This window comes from Diabrotica virgifera, chromosome 1 (assembly GCF_917563875.1).
Source record: "Diabrotica virgifera virgifera chromosome 1, PGI_DIABVI_V3a".
Lineage (NCBI taxonomy): Eukaryota > Metazoa > Arthropoda > Insecta > Coleoptera > Chrysomelidae > Diabrotica > Diabrotica virgifera.
The window spans coordinates 143008337-143036064 of record NC_065443.1 but is presented as its reverse complement, the minus strand read 5'-3'; the positions used below and the strand labels follow the sequence as shown (position 1 = coordinate 143036064).

The 27728-nt window shown below is 32.0% G+C and overlaps 1 protein-coding gene across 1 annotated transcript in view; it reads right to left on the bottom strand.

Moving 5' to 3' along the window:
- Window positions 1-15367: 15367 nt before the first annotated feature.
- Window positions 15368-27728, bottom strand: part of LOC114329209 ((E3-independent) E2 ubiquitin-conjugating enzyme) — a 53033-nt gene continuing 40672 nt past the window's right edge. Inside the window, exons 11-13 of the mRNA XM_050641631.1 lie at window positions 23587-23962; window positions 19114-19532; window positions 15368-17169 (exon numbers count right to left, since the gene is read on the bottom strand). Coding sequence (XP_050497588.1) covers window positions 16859-17169; window positions 19114-19532; window positions 23587-23962 — 1106 coding nt within the window. The 3' untranslated portion in view covers window positions 15368-16858. The remainder of the gene's footprint in view (window positions 17170-19113; window positions 19533-23586; window positions 23963-27728) is intronic.

Here is a 27728-nt window from a genome sequence, read left to right as displayed (position 1 = left end):
GAAATCCAAGAAAAACAACTTTGTTGGTATGGCCACAAAGAATGTAGGAATATCGACTCCCAAAGTTGATAATGGAATGACAATCCCCGGAAAAAAGAAAAAGAGGACCGAAAACTAACTGGATAAGTGGAACCCAGAAAGTAATGTCTGAGAGAGATCTATGACCCCCGAAAGAAAAAAAATTTAATGTCGTTAAAAAAAAAATTTAGTTGTTGTATTTGTCCCATGCTAACTCAACATTTCTACTAAATCAAAGAAGAAAAAGAAGATTGTGTATTGATAGACAGTTGCCCCTAGCGTGAAATTTTTTATCTTGTCATGTTTGTCCCACACCAACCAAAATTGCCAGTTAACTAAAGAAGAAGAAGATGAAGAAGAAGCAAATTGTACAATGTACTAACTCCAAATTGTAAGCGAATAAGGGATTTTTCCCTTATTCCGCGACGATGAGCTGGCCAAATACCCAAGTAGGTGGAGGCCAATAAACTGAAGAAGAAGAAGAAGAGATCTACGACCAGGAGATTGGACAGAATTGGAGAATAGGAACCGGAAGGCGCAGGATGCTATAAACCTGACGATAAAGATGACGATTTTCAAGGCTCAAAACATAAGTAAAAAATATCATTTTTGTAATTACGAAGTACCCAAATTAAAGTTCAAACACTATTCTATCAATTCTTGATAAGTATTTTGGACTTATTTTATTTTAAAATATTGTTTCTTAGTTGTTAATGCAGCCCGATCGCCCGTCTTTCCATATTAAGGAAATCATTAACAATTAAAAAAAAAACTATTTAGAATAAAACATGGCAAAAATTCTTATCGAGACCTAATATTGTTTTAACTTGAATTTAGGTACTTGATGATTACAAAAATAATATTTTTACTTGCCTTTTTGAAAATCGTCATTTTTCGTTTGTTTAGTGTTAACTGCCTGGACCGATTTTTTTAATCTATAAAAAAGTCATTTTTTAATTATTATTAATTATTGTAGTAAAGAAAAGAGAGACGTTCTCACAAACAATTTATTTTACAACTGACGATCGGTTTCGCTGTCTACACTTTGCACAGCATCTTCAGGCCCCGGTTAAAGTAAAATTAAATGTTTCCGGTATAAGGGAAGAATATAGTAGTAGTATTTAATATCATACGTTTTCTCTGCACATTGCTAAAGGGAGGGTTGGTAGAGGGATAGATTTAAATGTAATATATTAACAAAACATTGGCAGGATATTGAGGGGATTAGTAAGAAAACACGACATTAAACTGAGAAACGAAAAATTGTTAGTTATATATAAAGTGATGTTATTTTTAATTAATTGTGTAGATTTTATTTATATAGGATTATTAGATGTTGTTCAGGATGTTCAAGAACTTATAGATGTAAAAATTGGGTGTGCAATTTTTTAGACAAGATTGGTCGGATATGCAATAGTTGTGATCTGATTGTAATCTGATCATGCAATAGTTGTGATCTGATCACAACTATTGCATATCCGACTAATCTTGTCTAAAAAATTGCGCACCCAATTTTTACATCTATAAGTTCTTGAACATCCTGAACAACCTCTAATAATCTTATATAAATAAAATCTAAACAATTAATTAAAAATACCATCACTTTATATATAACTAACAATTTTTCGTTTCTCAGTTTAATGTCGTGTTTTCTTACTAATCCCCTCAAGATCCTGCCAATGTTTTGTTAATATATTACATTCAAATCTATCCCTCTACCAACCCTCTCTTTAGCAAAGTGCAAAGAAAAAGTATGATATTGAATACTACTACTATATTCTTCCCTTATACCGGAAACATTTAATTTTACTTTAACCGGGACCTGAAGATGCTGTGCAAAGTGTAGACAGCGAAACCGGTCGTCAGTTGTAAAATAAATTGTTTGTGAGAACGTCTCTCTTTTCTTTACTACAATAATATGGACTCACACATGCAACTCATTTATTATTTATTATTAATTAATTATACCCAGAACAAAATTATATCGGGCACCCCTTGTTTTTTTATAATATTGTTAACATACTAAATTACATATCAAATAATTTTTATCAATTTAACTATCGGTGCAGTTCGACCTTATATCGTATCTTAGACTATAAAAAATTAATATTGGCACTAATCTTTAGATCCGGTTATAGGGGCTAACGAAAAAAAAACTAACAAGCGGACTTGATATTTTGATAAAATGCTCGTCATTGGTAATAAATAATAAAACTGCAAATATTTTCAAATGAATGTACTAAATATATGACTTTACAGTTTAATAAATTATAAATAATAGAAACATCTTAACCTACTGGTAACAATAAATGCGCAAATAAAAACATGTTTCTCTCAAATATGGTTTTATCACAGTAATACAATTTTTAAAATAATACTTACTACCAACGAAACTGAATCCACTCTGTTTTGAAGCATAATCGGTTTATAAAAGCTCTTGCTTCTAGAAGTAATTGACTATGTAATCAAAGTACGAAATAGTTGCCAGTGTCATCACTTGCAATTAAAACCAATTTTTTCAGAGCAGTCTAAAATATTCAGATGTATAAGTTAATCTGTCCCTATAGGAGATAACACAATAAACAAGAACCGTTGGTTGCCAGTTATCTACAAAGATCTAAATGCAACATATGATATGCATATTTGGGGATTTAAAAAACATTATCTATTTAAAGGGAAATACCAACAATAAGCAAAATAGATATTTTATCAAAAATGCCTCTTTGAGTATTAAAGAGGAGGAACATGAATTTTCGATAGTTACACATAAATTTTAAAAAATTGCTACATATACTGGTGGTGATACTGGTTTGTAGATGGCCACCTAAATGTGTTTCTATCGCGTAGGACTGCAGATTATTACAGGAGCAGTTTTAAATTTCAGATTTCTTTCAGATTTTTTTGAAAAATGGTTTTAGTTTAAGTTGTTACTCATGGAACCAGTATCGGTCATCAGTCATAATTATGGATACAGCGATAGTGAACAAACAGAAAAATGACCTATTTTCGCGTGTCTAAAAGCTGAAATAATAGTTTGGCTACATAAAAAAATAGAATGTGATAAGTTAACGCTTAAACTGCAACTACTGCATATTGTATGAGTGTATAAATCCAGATATATTAAATACGTCACAGATGGAGCTATACATGCAAATGGTACAATTATTTTGCAGCTGCACTCATGTCATTGCGAATTAAACGCGATAGAACTCATGAACACAAATAAAAAATTCAGTGGCCCTTTTTGTTTCTCCTGACTATATTTGACATTTTTTGATAAAGTATTAATTTATCGAGCTAACTTTGTACAGAATTACCGTGTAATATAGTGAATTACAAGTAAATTTCTTAAAATGTTTATAACTTATTCTCCTGATATTGGTATGTCATTAGTTGACTATCTGTAAAAATATAACCACAACAGTAGTAGCTGTTATATTTGTAAATGTTCTTTTGTGTATATCGTCACTTGTTATAAAATAAAAATTTAACCAAAATTCTACTGTCAAGTGGTAACATTTAAATTGGATTAATGTTTATAAAAACTGTCCATACTAGTGATTGTAGTCTTTACTGCAAACTGTTACTGGAAACCCCTATCTGCCACTTAAGAACCTGTACCCCCTATAAACTAGGGATGACGCCTCTGGCGACTATTTCGTATTTTGATTTTAGTGTATAACACAGATGAGCAACGTCAACTATTGAATAAAAGTTAACTCGTTTTACGGTATTTTTTGTTGTAGACGTACTGTTAAAATGTGTTTCTTATTATCGCACGATATTCAGATCTAAAATATTTTTGAGTTAATAAATCTCTTTTCATTTGCGCATTTCATTTAATAATTATATAAAAATATATGAATCAAAATAATACAGATTTTAGAAGATACACTGCACACTATTTCCAATTTTTCTTATTAAACCACATAAATCGTGAAAAAATCTTAAAATTATGAGCATTGAAAATATTGTTAAACTATTAATTTGTTACAATTTCCCTAATCGAGGAAGAAGAATTATGAAATGTCAGAGATCTAACCTCATGTATTTGCTAATCAGTTCAAGAATTATATACCGGGTGGTGAATTGGAAAACGGGCCGTAGGAAACTCAATGTAAAATTCTAAACTGTTTAATTCCTGCTTCCCTAATTATTTTACATCAAAAGATATTAGAAACTATTTGTAGAGGATTGAAATCAGTATTGAAAACAACTGTTAAAATCGTTCTACAAATTAAACATATTCCAAAATTTTGTAAAAATGTAATACATTTTTCAGTTTTTCAGTCCAAAATTAGGCCACACACAGTGCACTAATGTATTACAAGTTATTATTTTCACATTTTTGAACCGTCAATATTCTTGTTTTATCATTTACTCATTTATTGTTTAAAAACAATACAGTTGATAAGATACCCTCAGTTGCGGAGAAAGTATTAATAATAAAGATGTTTTATTCAGTCAATGGTGTGAGCACTGTCAGTTAAATAGTAACGTGTGGCCTAACTTTTACACACATATCTACTGTGGCAAATGTATTATATTTTTTAAAATTTTGGAATGCGTTTAAATCGTAGAACAATTTTAAATTTTGATTTTAATACAGATTTCAATCAATCTACAAATATTCTCTCATGACTTTTTTGATGTAAAATAATTAGAGAAGCAGGAATTCAACAGTTTAGAATTTTACATTGAGTTTCCTATGGCCCGTTTTACGATTCACCACCCGGTATACTGATTTTTCTTTGGTATTCATTTCAAAGTTGTGTACTATTCTCGTTAGTTCTACGGTGTTTTATTTTGTAATAAGCGGTATTGCACAATTATGGATTAGTCTGACTTCACCGTTCAATATCAAAGAAAATACTTTTGCTAATTCCTCTAGAATTATTATATTTATTTGAGTTACCCATTCAGGATGTCTATCATAGGTACATCTGCAATTCGCCATATTTTGAGCACTACTCCAGTAGATCTCATAGATTAATTTCTAAAAAAACACATCTAAATAAGTATATTTTTAAATCAAATAAGTTATTCACGATTGCAACAATCTCGTGTTTTGCTCTTTATCAACTTCTTTTGTGGTCTCCAGTTAAACCGTTTTTCTGACTGCTTTATTTTTTAGTCTGTCTTTCTTTTTTGCGTATTTTTGATTTTAGTAAGGGGTCAAACCCATTCTTTAATTGAAATTTCGCTCTTTCTGATATAATTGTTTCACCTTTTTCAACATAACCATTTAATAACTTTGTAAATGAACCCCTCATAATCCACATTTTCCGCTCAAGTCTACGAACTCCTGTTCATTGCAATCTATTGATAAATTTGAAACATATTATGTTTTAAAAAACTCTTAACATGAAGTAAAAACCACTTCTATGTAATAGGTATATTTATTAAACATTTTAAAAAATCTCAATGGATTGAATAAAATATGTCCAATTCAGAACGTTTTCGGACCCATCCGTCCATCATCAGTGAATTCAAATACTTGCTAAATAGCCCCAGAACCAAACAATGGTTGAAATTATAATTCAATCTACATTATGTTGAAGTAATATTGATCAGGCTAAACGCCGATGTTAAAAAATATAACCTCCGGGAACATGGTGAAACTCTATCAAGAGACTTAATCAACCATCTTAGGCCAACGTTGACTACCAAGTGTCAAAGGTTTGTCTTTGACAAACACTTTGACATAAACAAACCTTTGACACTTGACTGTCACAAACTTTTGACACTTGTAGTCAACATTGGCCTAAGATGGTTGATTAAGTTTCTTGATAGAGTTTCACCATGTTCCCGGAGGTTATATCTTTTAACATCGGCGTTTAGCCTGTTCAATATTACTACAACATAATGTAGATTGAATTATGATTTCAACCATTGTTTGGTTCTGGGGCTATTTAGCAAGTATTTGAATTCACTGATGACGGACTGATAGGTCCGAAAACGTTCTGAATTGAACATATTTTATTCAATCCATTGGGATTTTTTAAAATTTTTAATAAATATACCTATTACATAGAAGTGGTTTTTACTTCATAGTTTTTTAACTATATGGTATACAGCCAACCTAGGGAACTACCCCCTTTTTAGTTGATATTATGTTTTGTGATTTGTTAATTTATGATACTCTTAATCTTTTTAGTCTTTTCTTCTATCTTTACTGATATAATATCTGATATCTGGACATAAAATCTTCATCTACTTTAGGAAATCCGGCAATTTTATTTATGCTTCTAACTTCTTGTAGTTAAAGTTCACACAGTTTGGTGTGTTGAGTAATGACTTGTTTCCACAAAAACAGCTCATATGGTACGAACATGTACAATGAATGGTAAACAATAGACTTCTACTAGGAATGTGCTGCTAGGACTGCCACTATTTAATATTGTTTTAAAGCTGATTTCTTGTAACTTTTTAATATTACAATATTTACTATCTTTAATGGAAATTAACCACAATTTCAGCTGAAAATGTTTAATGTGATGTTTCGATTTCCATTTCGGAAAAATTATCAAAATTTGGAACTTAAAAGTAGAAACGAAAATAAACGTCAAAATCTCAATCTCTCAATCAATAAAACGAGAAAACCTCAAAATAAACGTATTTTCTACTGAAATTGTGGATAGTTTCCATTTAAGATAGCAAATATTGCCATTATTTTTAAGTAAACTTGTATAGTTTGTACTATAACTGGTATAGTTCTGCAGTGCACCTTTTTATTTCTGTTAACGATATTCTTGTTTTATCTCTACCTTTTACACAAATACAATACAATTTATCCAAACAATTATTCATTAATAAGAACTGAAGCAGTTAGTTTCTGTTAGAAGATCTAAGATATAGATAATACAAGAAATTTGTGCGAATACTAACGTCCTCAAAACATTAGCGTGAATAATAAATAAATAGACTAAATTTAAAGCAAATAAAATCAGTACATAGGAAATATAACTTTTATTTTTAATAATGTTAACGTTTAATCTTTGAGTAATTTCTGAATCACAGACAGAATGAAGTTTAAAATACTGCTAAAGTCAAAAGAAGCTTTTCTCATTGCATTAAATACTAGAGTGATTCAAACAGCCACGAATTTGACAGATTTTAACAAATATCGAATCTATATATTTTGATTAACAGTTCAAAATTATCAGCTATACGGTTTGTTTATGTTTCAGTTGCAAATTCAAACAGTTTGATTTTCTTGTAATAAAATCGTTTGTTGGCTGTCATCGATTTTAGGATATATCTTCAACTAATAATGGGCGATAATAAATATTAACTTATACAAAAATTTATGGGTCTCATTTTATACAAAAATTGTTACTAGGAAATCGAAAATTCTTATCACCGGAAGTAAATGTCATGAAGCAATACGACTATTAATTAATGTAAATGTAGACTTCTTTCATATTTGTTGAATAGTTTAAAGATGAGACAACATTTGGACGGAATTCTGTAGAAAGGAACCAAACCACAAATATGTACTTTTCCTATTAACAGTCTCATAGGTTGTAAAATACCCGTAGATACTTGTGCAAAAAAGAACCAAGCCACATAAGATAATATACCGTCCTCTATGAGCGAAAGAACCAACCAACATTATCGTTGCAGCATGACAGCATTCTGCAGAAAAGATCCATGTGGGTTGGTTTCTTTATGCAAATTCACTTAAGTTATTTTGCAGAAGGGAACCAAGCTACAAAAGTGGATTTTCTTAAAACAACTGTTTTCTTGAATTCACGGGACTTCCAGAACAAATTATTAAATCCCAGTAATTTTATATTAACATTTTCTTAGATTATACGCCTGATTTTGTAACTCAATAATGGAAAATAAATGTTTGTTAACTTTGAATTCACTAAGTTGTTTGTCAGAAGGAAACAAAGCCACAAAAGTGGATTTTTTTAAACAACTGTTTTCTTGAATTCACGGGGCTTCCAGAACAAATTATTAAATCCCAGTAATTTCTGAAGTTATACTTCTTTAGGCACGAGGGTGAATTTTTACATTCCCCGGCGCACGCGCACTCCGACAGTATAGTATTAGTCGCTACATCTTTATGTAGCGCAAATAAGGTGTGCGTGAAAAGAATATATTATTGAAGTTATTCTTCTTTAGGCGTGATTGAAAGTAAAATTTTTCATAAATCTGCGCGCATGCGCACAGAGACAGTATGTAGTTGGTTTTTAATCTTTCAAGACAGTATCTGTATCAGCGCAAATAAGTCATTAAAAGAATATATTAGTGTTTTTAGCAAATGTATTATTTATTATAATTTTTGTGTCTTTGAATTTCTCTTCTTCTGTAGTAATATAATAAAATATGTAGGTATAACATTTTTATCACGATACGACTCAATCTATTTGTCACCGTGTTATGTAATTATATCCGAAACTTACGTGTCAATTACAGGAGACTCGGTGGTCTAGTTGTTGAGCGTTCGGTCAGAGATCGAAAGGTCCCGGGTTCCAATCCTGGACGATTCATTTTTTTTTATTTTTGGTTGTTTTAATAAAAAATTTTTGAAAGTGGTAGATAAGACAGTTAGTTTAATATTTAAATAGAATACAAATAACCTGTTAAGTATATTTACTTCGTTAAAATTATATAATAGAAGAATAACTTCTTATGTGCGTACAAAGTACACACACATTCTTTTTTAGTGTTTTTAGCAAATATATTTATTATAATTTTTGTGTCTTTGGATTTGTCTTCCTCGGGAATAAGATATTTTATAATAATAGTAAGTATATTTAAGTATTTTTGTATACCTACTTCACGTGGTCTATTAAATTTGTCAGTATGTATGAGAAATCTTCTAACCTGTCAAAGCAAAGGGAGTATAGCTCAGTGGTAGAGCGTGTGAACGGAGATCGAGAGGTCCCCGGTTCGAATCCGTGTGTTTTCTAATTTTTTTTTTTATTTTTGGTATTGTTTTAATAAAATAACCTGTTGAAAGTATATTTATTTCGTTGATATCATATACTAGAAGTATAACTTCTTACGTGCGTACAAAGTACACACACATTCTTTTTTATATTATACGCCTGATTATGTAACTCAATAATGGAAAATAAATATTTGTTAACTTTGAATTCACCTAGGTTATTTTGCGAAAGGGAACCAAGCCACAAAAGTGAATTTTTTTTAAAACAACAACTATTTTCTTGAATCAAACAGTATGTGTGAAATCAAATCTAATGCATATATTCACGATTTTAATGTTAAACCATGATTATTTTTAATAGAAAATTTAAAATTTTATCGTAAAGTTTTTGGCTAATATCTCAGTTTTAACAAAGTGTGGTTTGGATCCTTTCTGCAGAATCCCGTCCATTTAGATTCAGGGTTCGTGAAAATAGCTATAAGTGATGTCCACAGAACGAAATATTTGAGTTTAGCAGTGTTGTCATGTCCTTATAAGGTATATGTTGTACGCTTTAAATATACAGAGAAAGCTTTGAAAAGTACATTTTTATTATATCATTTTATGGATTCTGCTTTTTTAAATTTATATAAAACATGAACGAATAAACATTTGTTGTTTCTTTTCAGTTGATTATGTTTTGCAGTTAATTATTAGAATTGTTTTGTTATGCCATTTGCCCTGATAGATTAGTGGATAGATTTGGCAATAGAGTCCGAACGTTTGAATTTTCGGTTGCCAGATTGCCACAGCTGTTCAGCAGGTATCAATTTTATGACCATTTCTTTATTATTTTGAAATTAATTTTTTTCGAGATACAAAGTGAAAAACATTAAGGACTGTGTAAGAAAGAGGAAAGCAGAATGACAACAAATAAAGTACTAAAGAAGGCGAGAGATGGTTTCCTAATAGGGACGAAGATCAGTTTGAACCCACGAAAACGATGGAATGACAATTTACAGGAGGCATAATAAAAAACAGAAAGATTTATGTCTACAAAAAATGAAGAAGATTTATGGAATCTAATTTCTTGTTTCTATTTTTTTCTCTGACTAAAAACTAGCCGATAAATAAACTGTCGTAGAATTTGCGGTTGAACATTTGGCACTCTCAAAAAGAATTTTTTTAAAATCATTACAAATTGTGGCTGTTTTTTTTTCTGTTTCTTTAGAAAAAAATTAATATAAAAAATTTCCATAATTTAATATAAAAAAGTGAGCCCATAAAACGAATCCAATCATATAAAATAAAGAACATATATCTACATTCGAGAAATAAATTTATTGGAGTAATTACTGTAGAATCTACTATTAAGGTAGTTTTTGTATATTCTGCTATCCGACTACTATCTGATAAAATTTGAATACCTGTTTATCAATGACAACGAATGTAAGAAAATAAATCATTAAATGATATCTCCAAGCATACATACATCAAGATTGCACTTAATGAAAGCTGAAATGATGGAAAATGAGAGGATTCCCAAAAAGTGTGTAAAATCCAATCTCGACGAAAGAAAGCTGAGCGGTCCACGAAGAGGATAAAGACTTTGGCCTGAGGATAAGAAGATAAGTGACGCTGGACAGGAAAGTTTGGAAATTGAGATGTGGAAAACGCTTAATTTCTATATGCAATATACGGTCAGGATAAGTAGGGTAGCTGGAAAGAAGAGAATATAAAACAGCAAAAGAAATTAAGTAATACAGGTTTGTTCCAACACATAATTTTTGTACGGTCCAGAAATCGTCACGAAACTGCTTGTAACGTTTTTATGCGCATGTTCATCATTTGTATTATACTGTCCGGTGACGGTAATTGGAAAACCGATCCTATAGTGCGCAGGTCAGTCCAACTAGTACTTGCATTTATCCGTGTACTGAAATGATCGTCACGAAACTGTCACTGGAAGATCACAATTTTTGTTGGAACAGTCGGAAGGACGATGCGATGAACGATCATCTGTTTGTTGGAACGTATTTTGATTACTGGGCAGGAGCATGATCGTTACATGACGGTTTTTTGTTGTGTTGGAAGAAATGTACAGAAAAATGTTTCATTGCAGAGATTGCATTGAAAGATTCCGAAAGTACTGGTGGTTTATGACACATATAAGCGATCGCAACAATATGTAACAAGCAGAAAATATTGATTGTGTTTTATGAACTCACTTAAAACACACATAAATTGTATATACAACAATTTTCATAGTCTGTTGTTAAATTGCATTAAAATCAATTACAAACTAATTAAAATTCTAACAATGCTTTTTATGACATGTTCTACAATAAATTCAAGGTTTGAGCAAAACACAAGTCTTATTAATGGAATATGAATATTGATATTTTATTTGAAGATATTAAATTTTTATTATCATTAAGGATAATAATAATAATTTTTAATTATGAACTTAAACGGACCAAAGAGTGTCCATTTAATGTCTCAATCCTTTTATTAGTGATGCTACATGGAACAATTAGCAATTATAAATTAATTTAGATGAATTGATCAAGTAACTAATTGGATGAAAGTGTTCCCAAAAGAAATATTTCAGCTGTATGTATTATAGTTGATAGCATCAATAGTGCTAAGCATTGTGACATTATAGTTTTTTTTGCGAAGCTTTTCTTTTGAAGCGCATGCTTTATATCCAAATAGGTGGTGTTCTCTGCAAAACACTATAAAATGCTATGCTTCTGTCGATACTAAAGGTTAGATGCACGAATATAATTTATCAACAATTATTCCATGGCCAGCAACTTCACCAGATTTTAGTGACATTGAAAACATCAATTTGTAGAAAAAATTTAAGAGAGCCTGTACACCTCGACACATAAAGGTATAAGAGGTTTTCGATTATGTATGTATGTATGTATGAAAACATATGGAGAGAAACAAAAATTGAAGTGGAATGGCAACGCTACCACTAATAGATATAATTATATTAGTCCAGGGCGGATCTGTTTTGAGATGGACGTTGAGAGGTGACTCAAATTTTTTTGCAAAAATTGCTTGAAAATAAATCAAATAATAATATTTGAGTTATCCTCCCTCTCAAAAAGGTCCGGAACATTGTTTAAATAATCACAATGTCAAGAATTGGAGGAAAAATTCGACTTTTTCCTTCGTTTTTTGATTATAACTTTAAAAGTATTCATTTCCGAGAAAAGTTGTACTGACATAAAAGTTGCGTAATTCAATTTACTACAACATAGAATTGGTTAAAACTTTAAAAAATAGTCACCCTAGTTGCAAAATAGCAATAATTGCGAAAAAACCATACAAAAACAAGTATTCGCATTTTACGTTTTTCAATCATTTATGCTACACTTAGGACTAGCGTTACCAGGTGTCCCGATTTGCGCGGGACGTCCCGATTTTCAGGGGTCTGGGGACGCGTACCGATTTGTACCTAATCGGGACACTAAATGTCCCGATTTTCACCCACGAAAACCAATTTCAGGAGGACTTGCAGTGAATTTTATAACTATGTTATAAAAACAAGGCACTCCTAAAAGCGGCAAAATCGAATGAAAAATATAATTTTAATAAAAAATAAATAATGAACGGGAAATACGGCGATACCGTCTAATATAGTTAATATAGATAATTCTAGTTCTATAGAATTTTACTTAGTTAATACTTTTCGAGTTATTTACGATTGAAAATGTTTATTTTTTGACAGAAAAATCACGTTTTCAGGCGATTTTCACAAATAACTCAAAAAGTAAGTATTTGATCGCAAAAAAAAATATTCTTAGCAATAGTGTAGCATGATATAAAAAAATTAAAAAATTGTGAACTCGTAAAGTCTATAGACCCAACAAAAGCAAAGTTGTAGCTCATGAAAAATATGTTCTTATTCATCAAATTCCAAATCAAATATTTCAACGTGAAATAACCAAGAAATGAAGCATTTTTCGGGAAAAACCAATTAAAACTTTTTTAATAAAGCTTTATTTTTATGTTTTATAAAAGTTTCTAGCATCAAAACTAAGCGAGTTATGGTCAAAATCAAGTTGACTCCTTTTTTTTTGGTAAAAAAATCGTGAAAATCTCCCCCTACTTAGCACCCCAAATGAAATTAATCGTTACTGCTTTACAAACAATTTACTTTACTGAAGTATTTTTTACATGATTGAAAGGCCCGAACGAGTCACTAATCACAAGTGTATGCAAAATATGAACAGCCATATTTTAACCAATTTTTGTCTTACAGAAAAACAAAATGAATCTATCATATTTATAAAAGCAAAACCTACCTACTTTTTACTCATTGAGATTTTTAGTATCCCTAATACTTTTTAAGTTATTTTGAAAAAAAGGCATTTTCCAATATTTTTGGAAAATTTGTTTTTACTATAAAACCAATTTTTTTCAAAACTAAGCACTCCCAACCGCTAAACCTTACAGATCGTATAAACAATACACATATAAAATAAATGGTAAAGCGGTAACGATTCATTTTATTTACGGTGCTAAATAGGGGGAGATTTTCACGATTTTCTTTACCAAAAAAAGGGGCCAACTTTATTTTGAGCGTAACTCGCTTAGTTTTAATGCTAGAGACTTTTATATAAAACAAAATTAAAGATTTTTTAAACACTTTAAAAAATTTTAATAGGTTTTGCCCGAAAATTGCTTAATTTTTTGATTATTTCAAAATGAAAAATTCGATTTGGAATTTGACGAATAAGAACGAATTTTTGATGAGCTACAACTTTGCTTTTACTGGTTTTATCGACTATCTGCAAATACAATTTTTTTGCTTTTTTACATTTTTGCTAAGAATATTTTTTTCGATAAAATTACTCAAAAAGTATTAACTTAGTTTAAAAATTATATAGAACAAAAGTTTTTTAGAATTAGTCAGTTGATCCATTTTGGGACTTATTTAAACGCGCGTTTTTTCACCCCAAGAAGGGGTGAATGCCACCCCCCAAGTAAAAGCAACCAACGGTACAAGTTCAACTTTGAAGTAGACAGTAAGTATGTAGAACCAAAAACCAGATTTTCATTAAATTCGGAGTTGACTCTGAAAATTACACTCCAACTGCCAAAACGGTCATTTACTGGGCTATTATTGTTTATTTGTCCCGATCTACAACCCTAAATCCCGATTTGTTTTTGCCTATGTACCGATTAAAAACATATGGGACCTGGCAACACTACTTAGGACCTTCATATTTCACCAAGAAAAACTTTATGATACAGTAAAACAATACTGTAAATTTCATTAAGATCGGTTCAATTGATTTTGCAAAATAAATTTTGCAATACAGCTTTCGCAAAAAGATTCATTTCTTCAAAATGTTACAGGACTGAAAATAAAGCAGATAGCAAGTTGAATTTTTTTTTGCTTATAGAAGTGTACTGTACCTTTCATTTGCAATTTTCAAAATTAAAATCGATTAATTACCACTGCGTCAGAAAATTTTTGAAATAAACAATAATTTTTGGTGCTACGCGCAGGACAGCGGTCTTCGATTCACACAGGTTGATTTCCACCAAAATTTCTTCCAATCTTTATCTAATATATTATTTTCTTACTCTATATTTTGTTGTATTTTAATTTTTTAATTCCAAAAAAATCAAACTAATTTTATTATTGTTTGTGAAATATTGTTTAAACAATTGCATATGTTTAAAAATAATAAACTTTTATTATTTAAGTTAAAATATATGAACAAAGAAAGTTTTTGCTAATAAAAGTGTTATTTCAAAGGATAGAGTATGTGTTTTTATTTTGCAATAAACAAATTTATTTATTTATATCGAAATGTCATAAAAATTAAAATGTATCAATCATTATCAAAGGTCATTGGAATGCCCAATAATAGCAACCTATCCGCTGTCCTGCGCGTAGCACCAATAATTAATGTTTATTTAAAAAAATTCCTGACGCCGTGGTGTTAAGCGATTTTAATTTTGCAAAATTGCAAATGAAAGGTACAGTGCACTTCTATATGCAAAAAAATTTTCAACTTGCTATCTGCTTTATTTTCAGTCCTGTAACATTTTGAAAAAATGAATTTTTTTACGAAAGCTGGATTGCAAAATTTATTTTGCAAAATCTATTGAACCGATCTTAATGAAATTTACAGTATTGTTTTACTGTATTATAAAATTTTTCAGGGTGAAATATGAAGGTCCTAAGTGTAGCATAAATGGTTGAAAAACGTAAAATGCGAATACTTGTTTTTGTATGTTTTTTTCACAATTATTGCTATTTTGCAACAAGGGTGACTATTTCTTAAATTTTTAACCAATTCTATATTGTAGGAAATTTAATTACGTAACTTTTATGTTAGTACAACTTTTCTCGGAAATGAATACTTTTAAAGTTATAATCAAAAAACCAAGAAAAAAATCGAATTTTTCCTTAATTTTTTGACATTTTGATTATTTAAACAATGTTCCGGACCTTTTTAAGAGGGAGTATAACTCAAATATTATTATTTGATTTATTTTCAAGCAATTTCTGCAAAAAAATTTGAGTCACCTCTCAACGTCCAAATGTACCAATATTTTTACAGATGCGCCCTGGTCTATATTGTATTCAAGTAATAAAAATGTATCCAGGTAAATTATAATTGTGATTACAGCTTGCTAAATTGATATGATTGCAAAAACTAAAGAAAAATCAAAATATCAAGAAACTCTGAAAAGACGAAAACCGAGTTATGCTGAAAAATATATAAAAGTTTATTTTATTAAAGATTTTTTTGAACTTTTGATAAAGCATGGAATACAAAAACTTAACACGATGACGCAAATATATAAATATTGAGAAATAGGCGAATAATGTGATGGGAAACCTAAATTTAGTGCATTTTTGATTAAATACTTTGAATATATTAAAATCATTGTATATACAAATAGTGTGTTTGGATTTGTTAGAAAAAGCTAATTTTTTTTCAACTTTTATAACCTTAGTTTTATTAGGTTTCAACAATTCAAAACATACAAATCAATAAATATATTAAAATAGCTCCTGACTGTAAGACCAATGGGAACTTTTTCCAATGGGAGCTACCAATTTTTTACGTAGTAGTTTTTTAATGTCGAAATGTGCGATTAGGAACGTTAGATTTTACTGTACAAAAATTTATTTGTCAAAACTAATCACATATTGTGCTGAGCAACAATCCAAATGAGCTAAGTGAGGAAATGAATTTATCCATTAATGATGAGAGAACATGTGACAAATAAAAATGTCTATACACTAATGATGTCTTGTCTACAACTTTCTGTACTGTGTGAAATAACACAAGAATGTGTACTGTAACGAGTGTTAACAAACTAGTAGAGACAAAATTATTCAAGCTGTGACAAACTGACGTAAGACAATAAAACCAGATGACTTGACAGAATTTTTCAGTAACAACACACATGTTTTTGATTATAAAAAGTATATAACTTCCAAGATTTCAGTTATTTATAACAAACATATCCTGTACAATTACAGCTTTCTACAACTTCTGAGCTTCCAGCTCATTTACCTTTATTTTAAACATGAAATCTCAGAAATACAAAAAATGGCTGTGCCATTTACTGTCAGATTATTTTTACAACAAAGCGCATTCACAGTAGGCGTATAAAAACTATTCGAACACATATTATAAATTTCACAGACAAATAAACCTGATCTGGCAGTGTCTATGCTTTTTTATACATACTAATTTGTTATTTATTAAATCATTTAGTTTTTATATTTGTCTTCTAGAGTAGAAGGTACAAAGAGATAAGAAGAAGCTTTATTTGATTGGAATCATTAAATTTTGTTTTAAAACCTATCAACAATATCACTAGCAAGATATAACGAGTAATTGATTCTTTATCCCAACACCTCATGAGTCTTACAGCCAGGACCAAGATACAAGAATGAAATTACAAACAATGTTACTTGGTTTCGTTTGGAACTTCAGTCGTATTATCACCAATTTTATTCAGTACACCTTCAAACGTATCTAACGCAGATGCTAAAGATAGTTTTAGTCCCTTGCTAACAGGTAGCAGGGGAAATTCTGGATTGAGAGGATTCTCGTTACGGCAGTAACCGCGCAGGCGTTCGCATAATTTGTGACCGCTTTCGGAAAAATGTGCAATGATTTCTCGCTTAAACATTTCGGGAGGTGATTGCAACATCTCTTTCATGGATTGGATTAGTTTTAAGATCACCAATTCGTTGTAGGTTCGGGAATTTTCGTATCCTAAAATTAAAGTTATATAAAGTTATTCTGGGTATCTCAAGATACGTTCCTTCTAGTGGTGGGGTATGAGAGGGAAAGAGATAGAGAGAGATTGTATATTGAAATTCTTTAATATTGCCTAAAATTTTATAAAAAAAACTTCAATAAGTTGTTTAATATGTATTCATAAATACCAGATAATTATGAAGTTATTCTGGGTATCTCAAGATAGTGGTGAGATATGAGAGAGAAAGAGTGTGAGAGAGAAAGAGTGTGAGAGAGAGAGAGAGAGAGAGAGAGAGAGAGAGAGAGAGAGAGAGATTGTATATGCCGGAAAAGTTAATATTGCTTAATTTAATTAATTAAATTAAATTTAATTAAATTTAATTGCTTAAGTTAATATGATTCGGATGACCAAGGGGGGTAATTTGGACCCCAGCGTATGTTTTTCTTTGATAAATTCAAAAGTATTTTCAATTTTTAACTCATTATTTTTTTATTTGACTTTAATATCATCCTAGATATCCTCATATTTTGAAATAAAAAAAAATCCCTATATTTACGAATAAAAAATATATTCTGAAGTTGATGTTTAGTAAAATACCGTCTATTATGTGGAATTCCAAATCGTTTTACACTTCTCGTTATCAAAATCTATTTTTAGACTCTGGTGCTTGTTATGTACGAATCATGACATTCCTGTCTGCTGCAGTTAGTCATTATTATTATTTCCTGGCGTATATTATTTTAGTTTCTTAGCATTTTGTGTACATATAAGATATGGCCCACAAATATCTTACTGAGGCTGAGTTACAGGAAATTGTTACTGCTAGCGATTTTTATGATGATATAGAAGATGAAATAGTATCAGAAAACGAGGACGTATTGTTAGATGAAGATTTAAATGCTGAAAACATTCATTCCAGGTCATTTTTGACCTGGGGTAATTTTTTACCCCTCTTGGTCATCCGTATAACAAAAAAAGGTTGGTCATCGGAAGGTTAAACAAAAGTGGGAGATACACTCTTTTACACTTAGAACATCGGTGTTTGTACTCCGCGTTTCGATTACAGAATATGCTGCAACAGGATGGGAAGCAACAGCATATACTAGAAATATAGATGTAGCTATCATTAGTGAATGCCTCTCACAGCCATCACTAAGCTCTACCCTATCGTTGGAATTTCATCACCTGATATTAGAAGAGCGGTTACTACAAATGAAAGCTGGAGAAAGAAACTAACACTGCCCTTGCATCTCCATGATGAGCAGCACATAGCGCGACGACTTAAATTAAGGAACATCTTTCTGGGCAGAAGCTACAAGATCCACCAGAAAAACTAAGTCTTAGAAAATGGAACTAAACTATAAGAGCGATGCTGGAGGCAATCCAAACTACATAGGCCACTAACGTAAATAAATAATATAATTTGTATACATGGGCAATCATTTTAACATTCATTTTCATTGTGTGTATTTGCTGCTGGGCATAATACGACCAGCAGTAGCGTATGGAAGCGAAACATGGACGCTAACAAAAAGAGAAGTAAATAAATTGCTGATGTGGGAACGTAAAATCCTTCGAATGATATATGGCCCTTGCAGAGACAGCGTGACAAACGAATGGAGGCGCAGATACAATAACGAGTTAGAGTCTCTATTCGGAAAGGAAAATCTAGTCAGATATATAAAGGCCAATAGACTCATATGGGCAGGGTAACGACAATCGCCTTATAAACAATGTCTTCTGAGAACGACCAGATGGAAGAAGGTCTGTAGGACGGCCTAGAAAAAGGTGGAAAGATACAGTCAAAGAAGATCTGGAGAAAATGGGAGTGAGACAATGGGAATTAGTGGCATAGGATCGACAAATATGGAAGGCAATAGTAAACGCGGCAAAGACTCACGAAGAGTTGTAACGCCATTGATGATGATGATGTGTGTATTTGCTACTGCATCACTTACCTTGTTGTGTATCTGTTTGCTTCTCATACCCTGCTTCATTATAGTATGGTTCTGACACCAATATCAAACCTTGAATAGACACTATTAACTGCAATAGCGTACTATTAGGTCCCCAAACTTCAGTACCTTTACCCATCCAAGTACCTAATAGAGAAACGCATACTTTTCCTTCCACGTATAAATTCGGATTCAGCCTCTCTGAGCTGTAACTGATATAGTGCACTAACGGAGGTGATCGAGGGTAATCTGTGCTGAGCTGTATGTCAAAAAGGAAGAGACCATCTTCGTACGGGGTTTTATCAGGACCTCTAATCATCACAGAAAGGAGATCTATCCTATTACCATACGAACGTACCCATACACCTGCAGGAAGCGAGTCCTTAAGAAGCTTGTATTCTTTTTGAATGGATTTAAGAAACCTAAAATATACATAGGACAGATACATTAGCTTTAAGCAAAATAAAACTTTTTGCAGTAGTAATGCAGATAAATGTTTTGGTCAAATTTATTTTCCAAAAATCCGATGAGGACAAATTGAATTATTAAAATATTGTTTTTTATTGTGTTATTTCTTTTTTGCAAACAGTAAAGCATTGGTCTCGATTTTTTGTAAACTAAAGCGAATGGATGCGTTCGGACGACCACAACGGCTGACTGTCAGCACAAAGCAGCTTAGTGGTTGTATCCAGCGCTAATAGGGAAAGCTTAGTAAATCTCTCAGCGGCTGACTTCCAGTGGTGTCGTCTGACAGCTATCGCTTACTCAGCTGTCCAGCCGCTGTGGTCGTCCGAACGCACCCAATATGTCAAATAATTGTTTTTAAACAAAATCGGGGTTTCCTCCTAAAGATGTATATATTGCAACTACACTTGCGAGCAAAAAATCGGCTCAAAAGAAAATTAAGTCAACGGTTGAAAGGTAAATGGTTGTAACCCACAAATCACCTTGTTTTCAGGAAGTAGAAAAAACGCTCCATTTAAGTAATTTTATGAGGAATTAACCTAATAATTTTTTTCATTAATTTGTAGATCAATAATTCATCTATAAATAAATGAAAAAAATTATTAGGTTAATTTCTCATAAAATTACTTAAATGGAGCGTTCTTTGTACTTCCTGAAAAAAGTTGATTTGTGGGTTACAATCTTTTATCTTTCAACCGTCGAAGTTTTATTTTTGACTAAGCCTAAGCTGTTTGGCAAGTGTCTATCCACATAATGTAAAATTAGAAATAATATATTGTGAACAGAAGTCATCTTTATTACAATAACACCCATGTAAAGTTAGTAACTAAAGAACATAACAAATATAACTTAATACGGCATGTGAGAAAACATGTTAGGAATGAAAGTCATTGTGTAATGAATATAAAAGTAAGTTAACTTAAAAAAATCAAAATTAGTACCGAGTATTTCCTCCTCTACGTTGTATTACATTTTCCATGGGATCTCTTAAGGACCTTATTAAGTTTCTGACTGATTCTTGAGGATTCGCTTCCCAGGCTTCATCTAATGCAGTTTTTAGCTCCGTCACTGTCGATAGTGCTGGATTACGGACCTGAACGCTGCGTTTAAACTCATCCCTCGAGGGATTCATATTCAGACTCAATGGAGGCCAGTCCTTTGTTGTTATATTGGTGTTGGCCAGGTAATCTTTCGTTATCCGCGCTGCGTGACATCGAACGTTATTACGCATTAGCATGAAGCCATCGCCTATGAAGCCCGCGTAAGAACAACATTGTCTTGGAGAAATCCGTAATGTAACGATCGGCTGTCAAACCCCCTCCGAGACCAGCACCGGACGTGAATACAAGCTCCGTTTTTTCCTTCTAAAGATATACCACCCCACAATATACACGAACCACCTCCATAGTTCACTCTTTCGACACTGCATCACTGGACAAATCGTTCTTCAGGCCATCGATAGACGCGTCGTCTTCTATAATTGCTATACGAGCACATTCGACTCTCACCAGAGAATAAAACTGCTCCACTGGCCGAGGTCGAAATTGTTTCTGACGTGCGTTCAATTTGGGCCCTGTGTTAGCTCTTCTGGGTGTCAAACTGGCATCCTAAAGTCTTTTTCTAACTATCCATTGAGTGAAATTGACACCTCGTACATTCCTCAAGGATTGTTGAAGCTTAACTCCCGTCGCGTGCCGATTCCACAAGGCACTAGGGACAATGAATCGATCGTCCCTCTCTGTTGTTACACGTCGCCGACCTGAACCTGGTCGTCGACTGTAACTACGAGCCTCCTAGTAGCAACGGTAAGCCCTCGAGACTGCAGACTGCGTCATAAATAGGCGATGGGCGACAGTCTTCTGACTGTAGCTCTTTCGTAATAACGTAATTACCTGGCCGCCTTCACTGGTGAGGTATCCATTTGTAAAATATTCACTTATAAGTACAGCACTTCGAAGTGTACATACATGTCTACGTTTGACGCCCGCCGGCAAATTAAAAGAGGTCTACATTGCGTAGAACATGCCCGTGACAATGTTTGCTGGTTTCTCTATGCCAGGGGTTTCCAACAGGCGGCCTACGGGCCACAAGCGGCTAGCGAAGCATATTTTTGCGGCCCGCAAGAGTATTTTCAAAACTAGACGTTTAAGCTTTGAGAAAACAGGATACATGAACTCTTTTTATGACACATAGTTTTAGACATTAAATATTGTGTTCATTATTTTACTATGGCATAATAATAGTCCAAGAGGCAGCGCTGAAAAATCTCTCTGAATTTACTAAAGCTAGTTTTTTCACAGTTGATTACTGTGATTGTGAAGAGAAACATACTGCGGTCGGTCAAGCTAAACGTAGAACAGGGGTTACTGCTTTCAAAGTTGCTTTCCTGCAAAGGAAATGCAATACAATTACTAAAGCTGAAAATCAGTATACACATTCTAAATTGAATATAAATAAAAGTTATTATAGTCAGTCAGCTGTATGACGGGACAGAGCCGGTCGGTCGGCCCCAGTGAATGTACAGGGTTATTCACTATATTTTGAATCCCCCTGTAAACTGCTTTATTTACAGAATTAGAAAAAAATGTAAAATACGGAAGTTATTCGATTTTTAAATTATGATTTTTTGACATATATAATACTAGTGACGTCATCCATTTGGCCGTAGTGACGTAATCGACTATTTTTTAAATGGGAATGGGGCTCGAGTGCTAGCTCATTTGAAAGGTTATTCAATTCCCTATTCAGTAATATAAACATTTTAACATGATTAATTATATAGGGTGTCCAAAAAATTTTTTTTAAATTAAATTAATTGACACAAAAAGAAGAACGTATGTAATTTATTTAATTCAAACTACATTCTACTGCTGTCAGAAAACAGAAATAAATGTTTATATTAAACAAATAAACATTACTTTTCACTTAAATTCAATGTTCAAGCTGCCACCCATCTGCCTCTGGGCAGTTTGAACATTGAATTTAAGCAAAAATCAATATTTATTTGTGCAATAAACCTTTATTTCTATTTTTTAAAAGCAGTAAAATGTATTTTAAATTAAATAAATTACATACATTTTTCAATTAATGTCAATTAATTTAATTAATTAGTGTCAATTAATTTAATTTAAGTTTTTTGTGGACACCCTGTATAATTAATCATGTTAATGTTTATATTACTGAATAGGGAATTGAATAACCTTTCAAATAAGATAGCACTCCACCCCTATTACCATTAAAAAAAAGGCGATTACGTCATCACGCCCAAATGGATGACGTCACTAGTACGATATATATGTCAAAAAATCGTAATTTAAAAATCGAATAACTTTTGTATTTTACATTTTTTTCTAATTCTGCAAATAAAGCAGTTTCCAGGGGGTCAAAATATAGTGAATAACCTTGTACATTCACTGGGGCCGACCGACCGGCTCTGTCTCGGACCGACTATAATAACTTTTATTTATACATATTCTATTTAGAATGTGTAAATTGATTGCATTACCTTCGTAGTAAAGCAACTTTGATAACCTATCAGTAACCCCTGTTCTACGTTTCGCTTGACCGACCGCAGTATGTTTCTCTACACAATCGCAGTAATCAACTGTGAAAAAACTAGATTTAGTAAATTCAGAGAGATTTTTCGGCGCTGCCTCTCCGTCTATAAGCACGAAGATAATAAAGATATAATGATTTGTTTTGTTTACAGAAACCTAATAGCCTATAAAGTCCGGCCCGCACCCAGACCAAAAGTTTCTAGTTTGGCGCTCAATGCCCTGTAAGTTGGAAACCCCTGCTCTATGCCATACAGAAGTACGCAAATTTTACAATTATTTTTTGGAAGCTCTATAATAGAGAATATTTTTTTGCATTAACTGTTTTAATAATTCAAAGCAACACAAAACATAAAATTACTAAGCACAAACTCAAATTCATCGAGTGAGTCGATTTTTTTACTCGTAAGTGTATTTACGCGATCCTAAATTTTTGCTCTACTGCCTAATAACTTACCTCTGAAGATCTGTAGGTTCAAACTTGGTTCCATAATAGTGATGCGTAACCGGCGCATCATCAATAAGTGTATAAGGCTCATTATCTCCGGATGTCCTTGTCAAAAACTTCGATTTCAAGGGACTTAACGATGAAAACGAGTCGTCGGGAGTTGTGGGCACACTCGGTAAAGGTGTGGAGCTGGACGGCGTCGCCACATTTTCGGAAGCTTTCGTTAATACGGTGAATGCTTGACTACCACCGATACGACTTATTATTTCGGCATAAGCTAAATCCATTCGTACTTTGAGCATCGAAAGAAGTTCTACGCAAAGATTGTCTTGTGTCGCTGATGAAGAAATTTCTGTGCTGTCTGGTGTTAGTGGAGTTGAAGGTGCTAAAACATTTTACACCATCTCTTTTATTTAAACACATAGAGACTGTTTGGTGTAATAGTAATATTCTATTATACAAAGCAGGAGACAAGGCCAATTTAGAGAATTACAGACCGATTAGCCTCCTCAGCCATTTATTAAGTTATTTACGCGAATAATAGTTAAGAGAATGGAAAGAAAGTTAGAGACTTATCAACCAAGAGAACAGGCAGGATTCCGAAAAAGTTACGGAACAAATGACCATCTACAAAGTATAAAAACACTAATAGAGAAAGTAGTGGAATACAATAAACCTCTAGTTCTGGTTTTTATCGATTTTCACAAATCATTTGATACAGTTGAGCTTAGTAAAATATTACAGGCGCTTAAAGAATGCAGGCTAGATTATAGGTATACAAAATTATTATACAAAATATACTTACAGGCAACAACCACTGTGTTAGACAAGGAGACCCAATGTCACCTAAACTTTTTAATACGGTCTTAGAACATGCTTTCAAGAGTTTGGATTGGATGACAAAGGGAATAAAAATAGATGGAGAATACCTAAACAACTTACGTTTCGCCGATGATATAGTCTTAGTAGCTGAGGATCTAGGTATGGCAAGAGAGATGGTACAGGAACTCGTTGAGGCTACAGAAAATGTAGGTTTAAATATAAACATCTCGAAAACAAAAATAATGACAAATTTGGTACCCAACCAGAACATCAGTATTGGTAGGAAAGAAATAGAACTCGTAGAATACCTGGGACATGAAATTACGATTGGCAGAGATAATATGACCAAGTAATATGACCCGTATGCACGCCAATGGTGAATATAAAATTCTTAATTGTACGTCAAAAAATGCGTAATAACTACCTCTTAAAACCTACTAAATTTCATTTGCATATCTCAACCGGTTTTAGAGCAATAAATAAATCGTCAGTTTGTAAGAAAAAATTCAACATCCCGTATCTCGGAAACGAAGCATTTGCGGACATACGTTTATCAAGCAAACGGTCATTATTTTTTAATGCAGAATTACCCCTTAAAGTTTGTCGCACTTATTTAGAAACACCCTGTATTGATGAAGCAAGTTGCTAGTTGTTAAAGTACCTAACTTTTTTATTATCCAACATAAGCGAATGAATCAAAAAGCAAAATGTTAAGATAGCCTAAGGTTATAATTGAGTTGTAATTTCAATATTCTATATACGCTAGAATATTCCACAGGGTGTTCCAAACTTTGAGGAAAAAACACACTATCATTGTTACACCCGGTATACAATGACACTTATCTGTTTAGCAACAATATTATTACATCGATATTCTTGAAGAATAAATCTATAATATATTTAAAAAATCACTAAAATCGGACTACAGGTTTAGGAAATATGAGACAATAAAAATGTCCCATTTTTAAGATGGTGCGTTAATTTTGGCGCTGAGTGTATATTTTTTTTAACTGGAAAATAAATAATGACTACGCTCAATAGTTGAACAGTTTAGTCTTTCTTCATTTATTAAACGCTTTTCTTTAGTTTAATCGTTTGCGTCAAATCTTTAGACGTTAATTTGACTGCCTTTTAAATATAGTAATGAAACACAGACTTACTCACAATCATTTAATTATACTTTGACGACCGGTTTCGATCTCTACAATATACAGATCATCTTCAGGTCGGCGTTACAAGTAGTTAAATGCTACAATAAGAGAAAACTTGTGTTAGACCAGTGTCTGATTGAAGAGATGTTAATAGAAAGCCAAATTTAAAAAAATTTTTATAAAATTTTTTGACATAAAGGTTTGCAACTGTTGACATTTCAGAATATTGGTATATACAAAGTCAAACCTATGAGTAAAAATGCTCATAGTCATGTATGTGCAAATGGGTGCATACAGTTTGAATTTGTTGAAATTAAAATTTTTAACCATTAAAAAACAAAATAAACATAAACTGACTTAAATATGCTTCCAAATTCAAAGTAGTAATAATAAAAGAGATAGTAATATTGTTCTAATCTACTTACATGCCGTTACAAGGATTGCGTTGCAACTTAGTTGTTGTCATATTAGTACGTCCAAATTATGCTAATTGGTTTGTTGGGATAGTGATAGGGTAAACAGACATGTTACGTAGGTTAAAACACAGTAAGATTTCGAATTTGGAATGGATCCTGAAGGAAGATGCGTATGTGAAACGGGTGATGTTTTGTTAGAATGGAGAAAGACAATGCTCCAGGAGTTGCGTATTAATTGTAGCAAAGTATGAAATGTTATTCTAGGCTCTTGTACAAATGTGATGGTCTTAGCTCGTAGATGTTATACGATGCGGGCAGAGGTCAAAGCATAGGAAATGACAAATAGGAAAATGTTGTCATAAATTAATCTAATTTAAGATATGTTGTTCTCAGTAAGTTAACTGAGGGATGTCATAAGTATAATAATATCATAATATTATGAAGTAGTAAGTGCCATACACTGTGAAACTATGAAGTGTATAGAAATTAAAGGAAAGCTAGTTAGTTAAATGAAAAAATATTAATATCAAAACATCGGTTAAGAAACTTTAAATTGAAAAATTGAAAAAGGTAAGAAATTGATAAAATTAGTAATTAGTAAAAAAGTAAGAAATTTTATCAATTTCTTACCTTTTTCAATTTTTCAATTTAAAGTTTCTTAACCGATGTTTTGATATTAATATTTTTTCATTTAACTAACTAGCTTTCCTTTAATTTCTATACACTTCATAGTTTCACAGTGTATGGCACTTACTACTTCATAATATTATGATATTATTATACTTATGACATCCCTCAGTTAACTTACTGAGAACAACATATCTTAAATTAGATTAATTTATGACAACATTTTCCTATTTGTCATTTCCTATGCTTTGACCTCTGCCCGCATCGTATAACATCTACGAGCTAAGACCATCACATTTGTACAAGAGCCTAGAATAACATTTCATACTTTGCTACAATTAATACGCAACTCCTGGAGCATTGTCTTTCTCCATTCTAACAAAACATCACCCGTTTCACATACGCATCTTCCTTCAGGATCCATTCCAAATTCGAAATCTTACTGTGTTTTAACCTACGTAACATGTCTGTTTACCCTATCACTATCCCAACAAACCAATTAGCATAATTTGGACGTACTAATATGACAACAACTAAGTTGCAACGCAATCCTTGTAACGGCATGTAAGTAGATTAGAACAATATTACTATCTCTTTTATTATTACTACTTTGAATTTGGAAGCATATTTAAGTCAGTTTATGTTTATTTTGTTTTTTAATGGTTAAAAATTTTAATTTCAACAAATTCAAACTGTATGCACCCATTTGCACATACATGACTATGAGCATTTTTACTCATAGGTTTGACTTTGTATATACCAATATTCTGAAATGTCAACAGTTGCAAACCTTTATGTCAAAAAATTTTATAAAAATTTTTTTAAATTTGGCTTTCTATTAACATCTCTTCAATCAGACACTGGTCTAACACAAGTTTTCTCTTATTGTAGCATTTAACTACTTGTAACGCCGACCTGAAGATGATCTGTATATTGTAGAGATCGAAACCGGTCGTCAAAGTATAATTAAATGATTGTGAGTAAGTCTGTGTTTCATTACTATATTTAATATGGACTCACATATGCAACCCATTCAATATTTGACTGCCTTTTATTCAATGTAAAAGCATGAAAATTTGCAGACATATATGCATTCGCGGGAACAATACACGAATAGTCAATACAATTTTTTTAT